The sequence below is a fragment of the Acipenser ruthenus genome, chromosome 6 (assembly GCF_902713425.1).
Source record: "Acipenser ruthenus chromosome 6, fAciRut3.2 maternal haplotype, whole genome shotgun sequence".
NCBI lineage: Eukaryota > Metazoa > Chordata > Actinopteri > Acipenseriformes > Acipenseridae > Acipenser > Acipenser ruthenus.
Window position 1 is genome coordinate 35,643,808 of NC_081194.1, and position 15,350 is coordinate 35,659,157.

The following is a 15,350-nucleotide window of genomic DNA, read 5'->3' on the forward strand; positions in this document are numbered from 1 at the left end:
CCAAGTTAAATCAGCACTACAGGTACAATCAAGCACAGCAACCTCGGTTCAAACAACCTGCTGTTTACTTTTTAAACATAGTTAGAATTTTAGACCCGAACAGGCACATTTTCTTTGTTTTGACTAGTACTGCATTCAGCCTTTTTTTGCTTTTTAGTGACAGGCTCGTCAACAACACCAGCCATCATGATACTTCAACAGTAAAACTGTACACATAGGCGCACGAAATTTCCGTCACATTTTATGCCTGGGTTTTCAATGTTTACTCAAAAAAATCAGGACAAGTGGTGTCCCGACAGTACCTCGATTAGGATGCAGGACAAAGCCCCTAATATCGTGACGATCCCGATTTTAAATCGGGACGTCTGGTCACCCTAGCAGTAAGTCACGTTGCTGCTTGTGCATTTGGGCAGACGCCTTTGTTGTCTTTTTTCAGCAGTCAGTCACGTTGCTGCTTGTGTACTCAGATAGTCATGTCTTTTGTTGCCGATTTTAATACACACATCACTATACTGTACTCGAATTTAAGACACAGGCTATTTTTGAGTAGCAAAAAATGGTTAAAAAAGCGTGTCTTAAATTCAAAGGAATACGGTACATAGGCACTCTTGGTCCCTTATTTACTTCTGGCTGTCAAAACAGCATTTTAGAGTCCAGACTGAGCTGTGCAAGAAACACTAGCTGCCAAACAATGATCTCTACATACTTGTGAAGTTGCAGGTGCTGCTTCAAACCGGGGTCCGTTTCTGTCTGCAATATGATACAGGTCAGGTACGTCAGAAACTTGCAAAAAAAAAAAAAACACCACTACTCCTATTTCCTATTTTTTTCTTTTTCTTGATGCAATCCCAGTTGTGTGTAATAAAACAGAAATAAAATGGTGAGTAAATATTGTTATTTTGTAAAGTAAGGCCTTTCTTACTCCTGGGATATTTTTCAACCTAATACAGTGCTACATATAATGGCTTTGATAACGTTTTGCAAATTAACAAATATTTGAATACTTGTCTGAATGGATATCCAAACATAAAAATGTCACAACCAATCATTGTCTAAATTTCAAACAAGACAACAGTAAAGAAAAGAAGGGGGTGGTGGGTGAAGTTCATCATCCTACGTAGAAACCATATTACAGGCAATCTTTGTCTTCTTACCTTGTATGATGAACTCCACACAAAGTTAGCCATACCAAAGGATTAAGATAAGAGGGTGGTTGGTCAGATGTTAGTAGAGGAAAACAGAATACATAGAGTAAAAGTCAGCTGAAAGCAAGACACATTCAAATGAACGCTAATAAAAAGGTCTCGGAGGAGGCCAAGGTAGCAGCGTGGCAGATGTCCTGTATTGGGGAAGATTTTAGTTTTGCACCTATAGTAACCATACCTTACCCTGTGGGTTTTGATGGACCCTGAAGATTTCTTTCCAAGGCTGCAACAGAACTCAATACAGGAGGAGATTCAATTTGAATGTGTCTGTTTTGAGACAGTTTTCTGATTTGGTGATTACTGAGATCATCTTCACTAGAAATGCAGTTTTCCAAGTTAGAATTTTTTCTTGCATGTAGTCAGGGTCCGAATCGAGGTAAAAAGTTATTGACACAAGCTAAGGCTCCCCTGAGGGACGATGCATTTCCTTGGGGGGTCTTAGGTGGTAATGCCACCAAATGACTCTAGACAGCCTAAGGTGGGAACCTACCAAGTAACATTCCCAGCCAGGTAGCATGTTGGAGATTGCAGCAATGTGAACATTGATGGAGGGTAGGTAGAACCTTTGTGTAACAGGTGGGGGAAGTATGAAATTGTGGGAGTGTCTTGTACTTGTTAAGATATTATGAAAAGGCTCCCGAGTGGCGCACCCGGCAAAGGCATTCCTCGTGGAGTTCAAGTCCAGGCTATTCCACTGCCAACCGTGGACGGGAGTTCCCAGGGACCACCAGCTGCTGAGCAGGATTAGATCGCCTGTCTCGCCTCCTTCATATGGAACAGGGGATCCTTCAGACCAGTGCAAAGAGGGAACCCGCCTCAGAGGGTCAATTACATCAGTTTGATTTGTGCGTCTATTGTGAATGTCTTCATCCGATAACATTCGACACAGCCCTGACCTTAGTGTCAAAAGTCTAACATGCAGCCTCCAGGTAAGTCAAGGTAAAATATCCTCCGCTGCATGGCCAGTTATATACTGCTTGGTGTAGATGTCTGCCAGGCAGCAGACAGCTTTTCCCCCAGCTTGTGTTGATTTTAGGTGACCTATACTTTATAGTTATTAACACACCTGTTGCATTTGGAGTTGGTGCAATCCTTCAGAAAGCAGGGATTTCAATTAGTTTTAAAGTATATGGCACTTCCAAGGTAGTAGGGGGCACACATCTCATCGATGCGCGGAGGTGGGGTACTCACACTGGGAATTTTTTAAAAAAGGATTAAAATGATGCATTCTGGGGCATCTTTGCACTGTTTAAGCATGTGTTAGACTAGTAGTGGTCTGCTTGTGTCTGACAAAGTACTCCATTAGTGCAATGAAGGAGCTTTAACACCCAAATCACTAGTTTAAATATTGTTTTTCTAATCCTTTGTATTTAATGTATTATCTTTTGATACTGAAGCTATTCACAATAAGTTAGTATTCCTCAATTTAGTTGCATATTATTACTCTCGTTTCATACTATAAATGGGTAACTTGGCAACATATTTATTTAACTTCTGCCTTTATCCAAGATGGTTTTATAGTAAATAAAAGCAAAATACAATTTGCACTCCCAACTCAGAGACATGCTCCTCTTGTGTCAGAGTCAATGACGTCATCCAGACTGGTCGCTGCTGCAGGAGTGTACAGCTGATCGCCTGCTATTGTGATTGTTGTGGTACCCAAAACTGTGGCCGGGTTACAGGCTACTATACCTGTAAACACCTTAAATCCACTGATCAGTGTAGGCTGGAATCTCCTAAAGCGACTGCAACTGGTTGGCACCCTGCTCAGAGAATGGAGTAGCCAGTATATTAAACTTCAGTCATGTTGTCCTGTTTCAAGGAGGATGATGAACGGCTTTGCCTGGTCGCAGAGCAGGAATGACGGAGCCCTTCCCTTCACATACCATCCACTTAAGTGAAGGGGAGGACAGCTACATAAAAGCATTACTAGTTGAAAGTTAGAGGGGCAAAACAGTAAATATATATATAGATATTTAATAAAAGAAAATATTAAACGAAAAGCTAATGCAGGAGAAATTTGGAGAATGATTGGTTATGACATGGGCTTTTATGGAGGAAGGACACTGGCTTTGGCGCCGAAAAGGATATACACCAATGATCTCTGGGTTAAAAATCGGTTTGTTTGACCAAGCAACATTCTTGTTCACTTTGTGTGTGGAGATCATCATACAAGGGAGGAAATAAATAAATAAATAAATAAATAAATAAATATTAAACTTTTTTATTCTTGTCCTGTTGCCCCCATTGTCGCTTGGTTGTAAGTGGCACATCACGTATGACTAGACCTGCAGATTATGGGATATATATTTACATACAAATGACTCTTAGGGTAAAGGCCCTTACGCTTGAATTCAATCAATACGCTGATAGAATGCAGCAACAAAGTAAATCAGACAAACTAAACTTACAGAGACTAGGGTGTGTGAACTATGCATCAGCTGCAGAGTCACTTACAATTACGTCTCACCCGAAGGACGGAGCACAAGGAGGTTAAGTGACTTGCTCAGGGTCACACAATGAGTCAGTGGCTGAGGTGGGATTTGAATCGGGGACCTCCTGGTTACAAGCCCTTTTCTTTAACCACTGGACCACACAGTCTACACATAGTAATTCATCAGTTTAAGTTAATTCATCAGGGTATGTAGGCTGAGTGTTTGCATATGAAAACAGCCCTAGACATCTGTGAACAGGCTGGCTGCAGGGGTGACGTCAGGCCAGAAAGGAACACAGACAGGCAGTACTGGCAGGTGAAACTGAGATGCTGCGGCGCTCAGAGCATTTAATTGTAATAATAATAGGTTTAAAACAGAAAATAAACAAACGATAAACAATAACAAGTATCGTGCTGGTTGTGCTGGTTTATAAGCCAGCATGTTTTAGCAATTATTTTATTTTAATTGAGTTATTTTAGTTTTTTTTTTTTTTTAATCTTTTACCTCCTCTCCACACCCGTTCTCCACTCAACGAACACACAACCCCGAGTGAGTGAAACGTACATCTATATATACTGTTGTGCCGGGATTCAGTTACTAATTAATTATTCACTTGAATCCCAGCACGTGAACTAATTTGTGCAATCCCGTGCTCACATACTTTATCTGCATGTGAAGTGATTATGCACTCCCCGTGTCTAAATACAACTATATATTTTAAATCACTCGTGCTACACAGACCCATTTATATCCCATACACCAATACTTATACACCAACATTATCACACCAAACGCAACACAACACAAAATCCACAAATCCACATACCTCCCCCCTTGTGCGCAGCACACATGGCCTCAACAGCCACCTCCCACCTTAAAATCCCCAATGTCTCGCTTAAAGTCCCGGGCCAAGAACAGGGACTTCAAGGGGTTCATGGGCAGCAATGTTGCCAGTAGCCAGGCTGCTACTGGCAATGCTGTCAGCAGACATGCTGACAGTGAGGAGAGTTCTTCCTTCCGCTGAACCACTGGTAGCGGTAATGCTGTCAGCAGATGTGCCGACAGCGGGGTGGCACACTCCAGGAATGGAAAGGCTGCTTCCTCCCTTGGCGGTGGTGGCAGAGGCAGCTCCCGCTGCTCCCCCTCTGGCGGTGGAGGTGGTGGAAGCAGAGGCAGCTCCTGCTGCTCTCCCTCTGGCGGTGGAGGTGGTGGAAGCTGAGGCAGCTCCTGCTGCCGACTCCTCCAGCAGCGGTGGAAAGGCTGCCGGCTCCTCCGGCAGCGGTGGTGGGGCTGATGCTGGCCACTCAGAGGGAGGTTGTGGCACCTGGGCTGGTGTGCGCCGTGCTCCCTTCAGCAGCATAAACAGAAGCATTCTGCCCTTCTCCCCCTCCTTACATTCTTATCATCTCAATCAGTTTTAAGCTATTGCTCAGAGCAGGAGGTTTTGCTGACAGCATGGTAGAGTATGCAGACAGAACTGGTATGTTGTTGTGCTTGAAGCTTTTCATATGTGCTTTAAGTCCACTAAACTCCTCCACAATTGCAGCCTTCTCCCCCTCAGTGAAAAGGGCATCAAAATGGACTAGGACTTGTTCAGTGTCAGATCTGCCATATGAGCTGAGCTCTTCTCTACTTTCTGGCCACAACGTGTAGTCAAAAACCAGACTCCCTGTGCTGGCATGCAGTTGAAATTGGAAAACCTTTCATCAAAGTATTTGACCATGCTGTCAATAAGTCTAACATTACTTGTTAAACTGGCTGCTCAGCTGATCTCAGCTGAATCATCCCCAAACCTGTCTTTCTTCTGGGTGGTACATCTTAAACTGTTGCATGTGTACACCCGAGTCATTCTTCAGTTCTAGTAACCTTAAGACACACTGCTCTACTGCAAGCTGGACATGTAGCAACAGAAGGTCATTCGAATTCTGAAAGACAGGATACTGGCTCTAGGATCTAGACTGTAGAGTGTTTTAATGAATTTGAAATGTGCGACTTCAGCAAGGAACTTCCTTGCCTTAGCTGCTGACTCATCACTGCCACTGCAAACTTGACCCTCATGCAAAACCACAACCTGCAGGTTTTGCTGCATGGCATTCAAGGCTCTTGCTTTGCTTAAGATCCATCGTACCTGTTTAATATCGCTGAAGTGGGCAACATTTTCATCTATAAACTGTTGCAATTTCTTTTGCATCGCTTCTCCTTTTTGAGCTATTCCAATAAAATTAAAAAATCCACTTCAGAGTGTCTTCAAAATTAGCAATGACAGGTAAGGTTTTCACTGCATCTAGAATTGCCAGCTGAAACTTGTGAGCTACACAATGGAATGGGAGTAGAAATTGGATATTTTTTCTTTTTTACTTTTTTTAAGAGGTGCTGACCTTTTGCAACATGACCTTTTGCACCCATCATAACAGCTGCACCATCAAAATTCACTGATATTAACCACTTCAACTCCAGATGTAAAAATGAATTCCCTTCCCAGGTACCAGATTTTGAAAATAATAACAAAAAATAATTTTAAACCTGTAATTGCTATAAAACGTTAACATATGATGAATAAAACACAAACAAATGACCTAAACTGTGTTTTTCATTACCCTTTATGCACCTGTGTACCACATACCAATGTTCAACAGAGATGAAGTTTTTTTTTTGTTTTTTATTTAATCTTTTTTTTTGTTTGAACAATGAAAACAAAAACGGTGATAATAATGCTATTAACAATAATAAATCGGTAAACAGTAATTATCAAATAAAAATCAAACAAACATCATAACGTGTGCCATTATCGACTTGCTCGGTGGCATTTATTAAAATATTCAATACAAACAGAACCCGGGATTGCGTATGTCATGGTGTTGAAGTGGTTAATTTTGGACCTGGTTTTTCGGGAGACTTCAAATCTGCCAAATCCAAAGACAACTTCTGGATTCCGTTAACAACACCACCTAGGACACCTAATGCATGTGCATGCTCCAGAGGAACAAGATCTGCTAACACTGTATAGGGCTTTCCTGCATTGACAACCCTAACCAGCACAGTTGTCTACAATGATGGCATTATCTGTACTCCCATCAGCTAAAATAGAGATGAACCTTGATCCACTAACTAATTCCTTGATGTCACATCTAAGAACTTCCGCCTCACACCTAATGAATTCAAAGGCTTTCTTTCTGTTGGTGTAATTGCCTCCTACATCCACACTAGCCTCTTTCATTGCACTGCATAGGAATTCCATGTCTGATAGAGGTTTACCTTGTTTAGCAATTAAGTATGAGTTGTTAAATAACACTGTTAACCTCTTCCCTTCCACCTGTTTGTGCATTGCCTGCACAATAAGAGGCTGCCCCCAAGACTGAGCTGTGGAACTGGGAGAACTCACTCTGACCATAGAAGCACAATTTGATTTTTTTTTTTTTTTTTTATCTCCTACATAAGTGTTTTTACTAGTACAAATGCAAAATGTTATTTGTGTGACTGTTGCAAAACAAATGTATAAATTCCCCCTAAACTTAATATCTACAACTAACCTAATCTATACCCCTAAACCTTACTATTAAAAGTAATTTTTACTTGCAACACAATTATCACTTTTAAACAAAATTAGATGAGAAATAAAAAGTGTAGTACACATTTATAGGAATGTATTTGAACACGTCCGTCCTGTTGCGCGAGTATGAGGTTGTGTTATGAAAGAACCAGTATGTAGGACAGCTGCTTTAAAGTTATCTTTTGTTACAGTTTGAAACAGTGCATGTCAGAGTAAAAGAAAAACAGTTTCAAATGACTAACACTACCTTGGTTTTCTTGCTACAATGTCCCCACAAAGGTGCAAATACATCTAGAGATTTAACTTAATTAACCAAATTTCTTTACCACATTTCTGAGAAAGGAAAAAAATGTTTGATAACTATTAAAGTACAAAGTTTGTTCATGTGTTTCTTTAGAAAACTCAAGTCTTTCAGCATTAAGTTGAGATTTTTTTTTTTTTTTAAATGTACATTAGCGTTTTTGATTGCATCATACTTAACTTTTTTTTTATATATATATAAATTTAGTCGTTGCCAATTATTTTTATTATTTTCACCCCAATTTGGAATGGCCAATTATTTTTGGGCTCAGCTCACCGCTACCACCCCTGCGCTGACTCGGGAGGGCGAAGACGAACACACGCTGTCCTCCGAAGCGTGTGCCGTCAGCCGACCGCTTTTTTTCACACTGCGGACTCACCATGCAGCCACCCAAGAGCTACAGCATCGGAGGACAACGCAGCTCTCGGGCAGCTTACAGGCAAGCCCGCAGGCGCCCGGTCAGACTACAGGGGTCGCTGGTGCCCGGTGAGCAAAGGACACCCTGGCTGACCTAACTCTCCCTCCCCCGATCGGCGCTTGGCCAATTGAGCGCCGCCCCCTGGAAACCCCCGTCCACGGTCGGCAAAGGAATAGCCCGGACTCGAACTCACGACGTCCAGATTATAGAGCGCATCCTGCACTCCACGTGGAGCGCCTTTACTGGATGCGCCACTCGGGAGCCCATCATACTTAACTTTAACTCAATAGATTATTATAAGACTTATTATTACTGTTTAAATGTGGTTAGAAAATTTAAGTTAATGATAAAATTAGTATTAAAGAAGTAATTTTCATCAGAATTAACACATTTCTTTAAAGAAAGTAACAAATTCAACCAAATCAAAGTTCCTAATATATATATATATACACACACACACACACACACATACACATATACAGTGCCATGAAAAAGTATTTGCCCATCTCATTTTCTGCATTTTGCACATTTTTCACATATTTGGTCAGATTTTTTTGTGGGTTGTAGTAGTATATAGAGGGAGTCTGGTGCTTCTTTCATTTGTTTGGTGTGCAAGGTAATCAAACATGCAATCTTCAGGTGTGAAAAAGTTATTCCTCCCCCCCCCCTAGTTAACTCAACCCAATTAAAGGAATAATTAGGGTCAGCTGTTTGAGTACTTTGGTTAACAACCAGGCCTGATTTGGGCGAGCCCTGCCCAATATAAATCTGACTAACTTTGGCCCTCACCATCAGAGTGAAGTTGTCAGCACACAGGATCTAGAGGCACATCATGCTCAAAAACCCACAAATGTCACTGAGTTGAAGCAATTCTGCATGGAGGAGTGGGCCAAAATTCCTCTACGGCGCTGTGAGAGACGAATCAATAACTACAGGAAGCGTTTGGTTGCAGTTATTGCTGCTAAAGGTGGCGTAACCAGTTATTGAGTCAAAGGGGGCAATTACTTTTTCACACAGGGACATTGGGTGTTGCATAACTTTCTTTACTAAATAAATGAAATATGTATCAAATGTTTGTGTTATTTGTTCACTCAGGGTCCCCTTTATCTAATATTAGGTTTTGGTTGAAGATCTGATAACATTCAGTACAAGACTCATGGTACTGTCACAACGCTCCCTCGGTCTGGAAGAAAAAAGGTTCTTTCACCAGGAACAAGTAGAAGAATTGTGAGGAAGGTTAATAACAATCCAATATTGACTGCCAAACATATTCAAAGTGAATTGGCTGCAAGTGGGACTGGGGTTTCCATTTCAACTATAGGTCGAGTATTGAATGGTAAAGGTCTCAATGGTCGCAGGCCAAGGAAAAAGCCACTCCTTAGGAAAACGTCACAAGCACAATCGCTTAACCCTTTGACGCCTAGGTAGAATGACCATATTTGGGCTTGAATGTGACCACTTTGTGTTTAGTGCTTGTAGTATGGCAACCTTACATCAGAAATTAAAACCCCATATATCTACAGAAAGGCCTTTAGTAGCTGTTTCCAATGATATAACATATTTTATTGTGAAATATATTATGTTTTTTATATAAACTTTACCGCCCCAAAAATTGAAAAATGTATAATATTTTTAAAAACGGCCAATTTCAACCCCCTTCCAACTTAGATTTAAAAGAGAAATTGTCAGCATATGACAGGGGAGTGAGTGAGGTGGAGAGGGTCAGTAGGTGTTTCGTTTTTCTTTCTTTTTATACTGTTATTTGTTTGTTATTGTCTATATAAATAGTTATAGTTTTGTTTAAGTAATTTAGAAAACTTTTGTAAACTTTTGCGGCCAGTATGGCTGTGCGACAGACATCGAATGATTCTTGGTGTTAGATCTCCCTCTCGACCTGTGAGGGCACTGTGTAAAAGGAACAGAGTACCCTTAACTAAATGGCACGACAATTTATTCCGTAGGGTAGGTGGCAGTCGGTCATTTAGGAAAGGGGCGAAGCTACGGTATCCAAACTCAATGACCCAGACGGTAAACGGCGTGGCATCTGAGGATTGGAGGAGTGGATGCGCTCGTTAACCTAGGGGTCATGAGCGAGGATAAAAAATAGGGGTCATAGCTGACGTGATCTGTTCCTTGGTAAATGATTAGAGACAACCTACAAGGAGCCTGTGTTACCGTACTGTAAACCGTGAGTTTGTTTTGTCTGTTAGTGTTTGTTATAATTGTCTGTTTGTTTTAAAACTAGACTACCTATAACACGATCCGGAGCTGTAGAAGAAGCCAGCATAAACCCGGACATCACTTTCACCCCTGCATTTCACGGAGAACTGTAAAACACCACTAGCACTTATTCACTATCACTAGGAACTGTGTTTGTGTTTTGTGTTTAGTGTTGGTGTGTAAAACTGGACTTTTGGTTACGGGTCAAACCCGGGGATTTACAAATACCGAGTGATACACGCCGCTGTATCACTCCATCGTTATTATTTACAGGTGTTTGTCATAAGGCTCTGGACATTGTTAATTAAATCAATAAACACCCTTGCACCTGGAAATCATTGTCTGTCTGTTTTGTATCCACTCTGCACAGCATTCACCTGTATTCACTCACCACTTTGCCACAGTCCCATATTGACTTATTGGTAATGACAGCAATCATCCTATAACCTTTTTATACTCTAAGAATGTTCACCTACAATCCAGCATTTTCTAAACTTTTCTAGAATTAGGTTCTGCATTATCATATTCATCATATTGAAAATGTCTAGCACCTTATAGACAACACTATCATAGCATCAAAGGGTATGAATAGTTTTGAATTAGCATTTTTGGAGTTTTGCAAAGAAAAAGGGATGCACCGAATCCAGGATTCAATTTCGGATTCGGCCCGAATACCTAGTTTTTGAGCAGGGTTCGGATTTGGACGAATACTTAGGATTCAGTGAACCAAATCCGAATCCTACAACCGTCCAAACATCCCTCCAATGTGTGCAGTTCTTTAAGTAAGACACAAGTCCGGTATTGAATGTAACTGTTGTATTTAATAACAGGTATTCAAGAACAAGAACACGTTTGTGATGAACTCGACTCCCTAAATTACTGGTGGCGCATGCACTAAACACGTCACGTAGCTGCTGAATGTAAACATACCCCCCTGTATGTAACAGAGCAGTCACATCACACTTTCCATGGTGTAAAGTTATGCAGTAAACCTGTAATATACAGTAACGGCAAACTGTTGTAGACTTTTGTGCTTTGTCTGTGAAACGTGTTCTAGAGATCATACCGAGAGAAAAAAAAAAAAACTTGGTACTCAAATATATATTTTTAGTAACTTTACAACTGCCAGATGTGCTTGACGTTGAACAATATGCTTTAGTAAATTACATTTTACGTTACTGTAATGTGCCAATCCAAGTTGAACCATTTGGGAACTGCTGTGTTTTATTAAAATAATTTTAAAACTATTTCGTAGCCTATTTGATAGGTGTTACACACACGGTGCAGTTAAATCAACGTGAGTTATTTCGCAGGGAGATTCAGGTCACACAGTAATTTTTTCCTCATAGAGCTCTCAGATCAGTTGATACGGGTTGAAACGTCATAAAAGAAAATAGTGGGTTATGGCAAAGATGCAGCTCTCCTTTCTTGTAAAGGCACAGTAAACGGTTCTGTATTTTGACATTTCTGTTGTGGGGGAGGGGGCTAGTGGTAAATTGTGTAAATTTCAAACTAAAATCTTATTCAGGGATATATTTCCATTCGGTAATAAAAATACTATTAACCAAAAAGCTCAAAACTAAAGATTGTGCGCGTCCCTTGTTAGTAGCTGCCAGTCTGTTTTTCATTCAACAGTTGCCTTCAGTTTTCTAGAATTCGGTATTCGGTCGAATCTTTTGAGATGGATTTGTTTTTTGGGGTTTTTTTTTTAAATACATGTCAACTATGGCCAAAAATATGGGGGCCCCACCCAAAGGCTGCTGATGAAAAGACTCAAAGTTGAACCACCCTAACCTGACAAACTTTCAGAAAAAAAGCTGTTCCCTTCTACACATCACTCCAGAGATTTTGGTTCTCTTCTAGGTGGCGCCAGTCAATTTCTATAAGACACCAGGGATGGAAGGAAGACTGCTATTGTACAACAGTTTCACTCATCACAGATTTTAATACCAGCTTGATTAGCAACAGTGTATTGGTAACAAGCTCCAGTGTGTCTTAAACACACAGTAAAACCTGGAATGGATCAAACTGCTATACAATTGGAGTCTTATTTCCATCCCTGGCCACTATAACCAGGATGTGGCATGAAAAACTGTTAAATCAAAGGAATCCATCAATATTTATATATAAAAGAAGATCAGAGCACCTCTATGAATGGTGCATAATGCAGACTGTTTCATCATCATAAGAGACATGTAAAAACACCAAGTACCTCTACCTTACAATGGCACGAGTCTTTGTTACAGCCAGATGAAGCACTGAGCTTAAACTCTAGCACCGTAAATGTTTACATTCAAACGTCAGGGCCATTTTATATGTATACAGAGTAACAGACACACATATGTAATTAAAGTTGCTTTTTAACTAAACCAGATCTATTCCGAATTCACTGTATTTAAATTCAAAACAGAAAACACATTCCATTATTAATAGCGACTTAATCGACAAGATTTTTACAGCCTAATGTTCTTATTGTTTTACTGACAATGGCCATTAAGAATTTCAGTGTGCACAGGTATAAATCCGATGGTCAAAATGCCAAAAACAATAAAAAACCTCTACCACCAACTGTCGTTACAAATTAACGTAAAATAAAACCACCTTCCACAGAAAACGTGTGAGTCTGCTTTTCAATGTGGTATTTTAGAACAAATTGTGAGGGCAACAGTTGTTACCAGACAAGCATTTCCCAACCACTGTTATATTTAGAAAAAGAAAAAAAAAAAAATGAGTGGCCTTTCAGATTGGATGAACAACTGGATTTCCATACCAAAGCAAATTCCACCTGAACTGTACTGCACAAGTAATAAATGCTGTCTTAAAAAAAAAACTAGTATGTGTTTTGATTGAAACTCAGTAATATACCACTGGCATTAAGCACAATGTTGGATTTGTGTAAATGGTAAAAATATAGGAAGGTAGGCTTACGATTTTGTAAAGTATTTGATTAATAACTGTTACCTTATTTGGTCCAGTACATACAATAAGACTTACATTTTCTCAATGAGTAACAGTGTTTTTTTTTTTGTTTTTTGGTTTTTTTTTTGGTTTTTTTTATTAGTATAAAATATTCTGTCGTTCTATAAAAATACAATCTACGTTACATTTTAAATGTAGAACTGTGTGGGTGGAATCTGACAATTTTGAAAGACGCCAAATGTAAAACATGCGGTAATATTTTAAACTGCAAAAAAATATGTATACGTTTTAATCGAAAATCGTATATATTTTAACCGGGTAGCAATATACATACAGTTATTAAAATATGCAATCTCAAAATGAAAACAATTTCGCATTTGAAAATGACAATTCTTAGGGAGATACTGTATTAGGATCCATGGCACGTACTCCATCCATTCCGAAAACAGAAATTTGAAATGGTTAATAAATTGCATCAGCATTACAACCAGATTACCAGTATATCCATAATAATTAGATGGATTGATTTTATTGACGGATTATTTTATTAAACGGGTATCGTAGCTCCTTCACATTTGTTTATTGATTCCATGAGAGTACTGCATTGCAACAACGGCGAAATGTAAAACATTATTTAAACAACTTAATAAAATAAAATAAAAAAACACATAGCCCCCCCCCCCCCCCCCCCGATATAGCGATGTTTTAATATTGTAGTCATGAATAAAATAATTATTTTTGTTGTTGTTGTGTAGGATTGAAAATGATGTGCTATCAAACGCCCAACTGTCCTGCAACACTAGTTAAATTCCCCTGAGGTATAGTTCAGTCACACTTAATTTAATTTGCCCATTGATAAATCGTCCACTGTGTGCTTCGTCCAACAAAGCTGCAGTTCATGCAATAATTCCACAAACCAGAAATTAATTACGAGATCAGAATTTGCCATCTGACATCGATGCAGTAAACACGAGTACCCCTGGATGTAATATACTTCAATAAATGTGCATATGCAAAACTAAAATAAAGTTAAAGAAATAAAACAAACATTTCAATGCACCATTTTCATGGTTCAGTAGAATATATTATTTCTTACCTCATGTTGGAAATGCTCAAACTGTTCACCCCCGGTCCAAAACGTTATTTCAATTTTTTTTAAAAAAACAATGTTATTCCGTTATTCCTCTTTCACAGATTCAATCACTCACTTACTCGGTACCAAATTAAACCGTAAGTGGGGAAAAATGCCAGGACTAAAATGTAAATCCAACAAAGTAAAAAAAAAATCAATTGTTACGATTGTTTTATAGTATCCAGTTAAGTGTAATGTTTGTTGTATTTTTTTTTTAAAACTGCAACTCTTTTCTTTTTCTTTCCCTCGCTCTCTCGCGCTCTCTCTCTACCCAGACTCAAATCGCTCTAACGACAAGTAGCAGCAGCGCGCTCCACCGGGATTCCCGTCTCCAGACACTAAGCTGACGCAGGGCTTCTTTGAGCGGCGTAGCACACGCACAAGACGTACAAAAATCTGTTAGCCACGCCCGCCGTGATTGCTCGCTCGAGTATTTGCGAATGAGTTTTGAATTTGCCTTCCTCTATCGTGACTCCTTATGGGAAAATAAAGTCTACAAAGCTTTGAACATAACTTTTATACCACAGTCCTGTAAATCCATTTTTAAATATTTTTGTTTCTACCTTGTTAAAAAACTACAGACTACTGTGTAGATAACATCGCCGCTGTGAGAGAGAGCAAGGATATCCCAACTGAAAAAAGCATAGCCTATACGTTTGTAATGTGACACAATTAAGTTTCATATTAAAACGTAGTCATATTAATATATGCTATATATATACTGCTGTTACATGAGAATTGGAATTTAACAAAACATAAATCTGACATCACATGTTTCTTCATTTTTAGGAATTGTAATATATTCAGGTATAGCATGCATCTTAATCTAGAAAGTTTTTACATATGGTCCTAGTCTAGACAAAAGCTTTCCCTGCAGTTTTCCTATGGTTATATTATGCCATGCTATAATAACTATTAGCGGTTCGTTTCACAGACGCAGATAAGCACCAATCCTGGACATAATCATAATAATAATAATAATAATAATAATAATAATAATAATAATAATAATTATTATTATTATTATTATTATTATTATTATTATTATTATTATTATTATTATTCTAAAACTTTGATATTCATTAAACTGTTCTGGTCTGTTATTGGCTTCTTGTACAACAGTCTGTAACTTTTAATATATTTCAAATTTATTTTATCCATAAAAACAGA

At 39.1% G+C, this 15,350-nt stretch overlaps 1 protein-coding gene across 1 annotated transcript in view; it reads right to left on the bottom strand.

Moving 5' to 3' along the window:
* Window positions 1-14,619, bottom strand: part of enah (ENAH actin regulator) — a 203,447-nt gene extending 188,828 nt beyond the window's left edge. Inside the window, exon 1 of the mRNA XM_059025350.1 lies at window positions 14,145-14,619. Coding sequence (XP_058881333.1) covers window positions 14,145-14,149 — 5 coding nt within the window. The 5' untranslated portion in view covers window positions 14,150-14,619. The remainder of the gene's footprint in view (window positions 1-14,144) is intronic.
* Window positions 14,620-15,350: the final 731 nt, after the last annotated feature.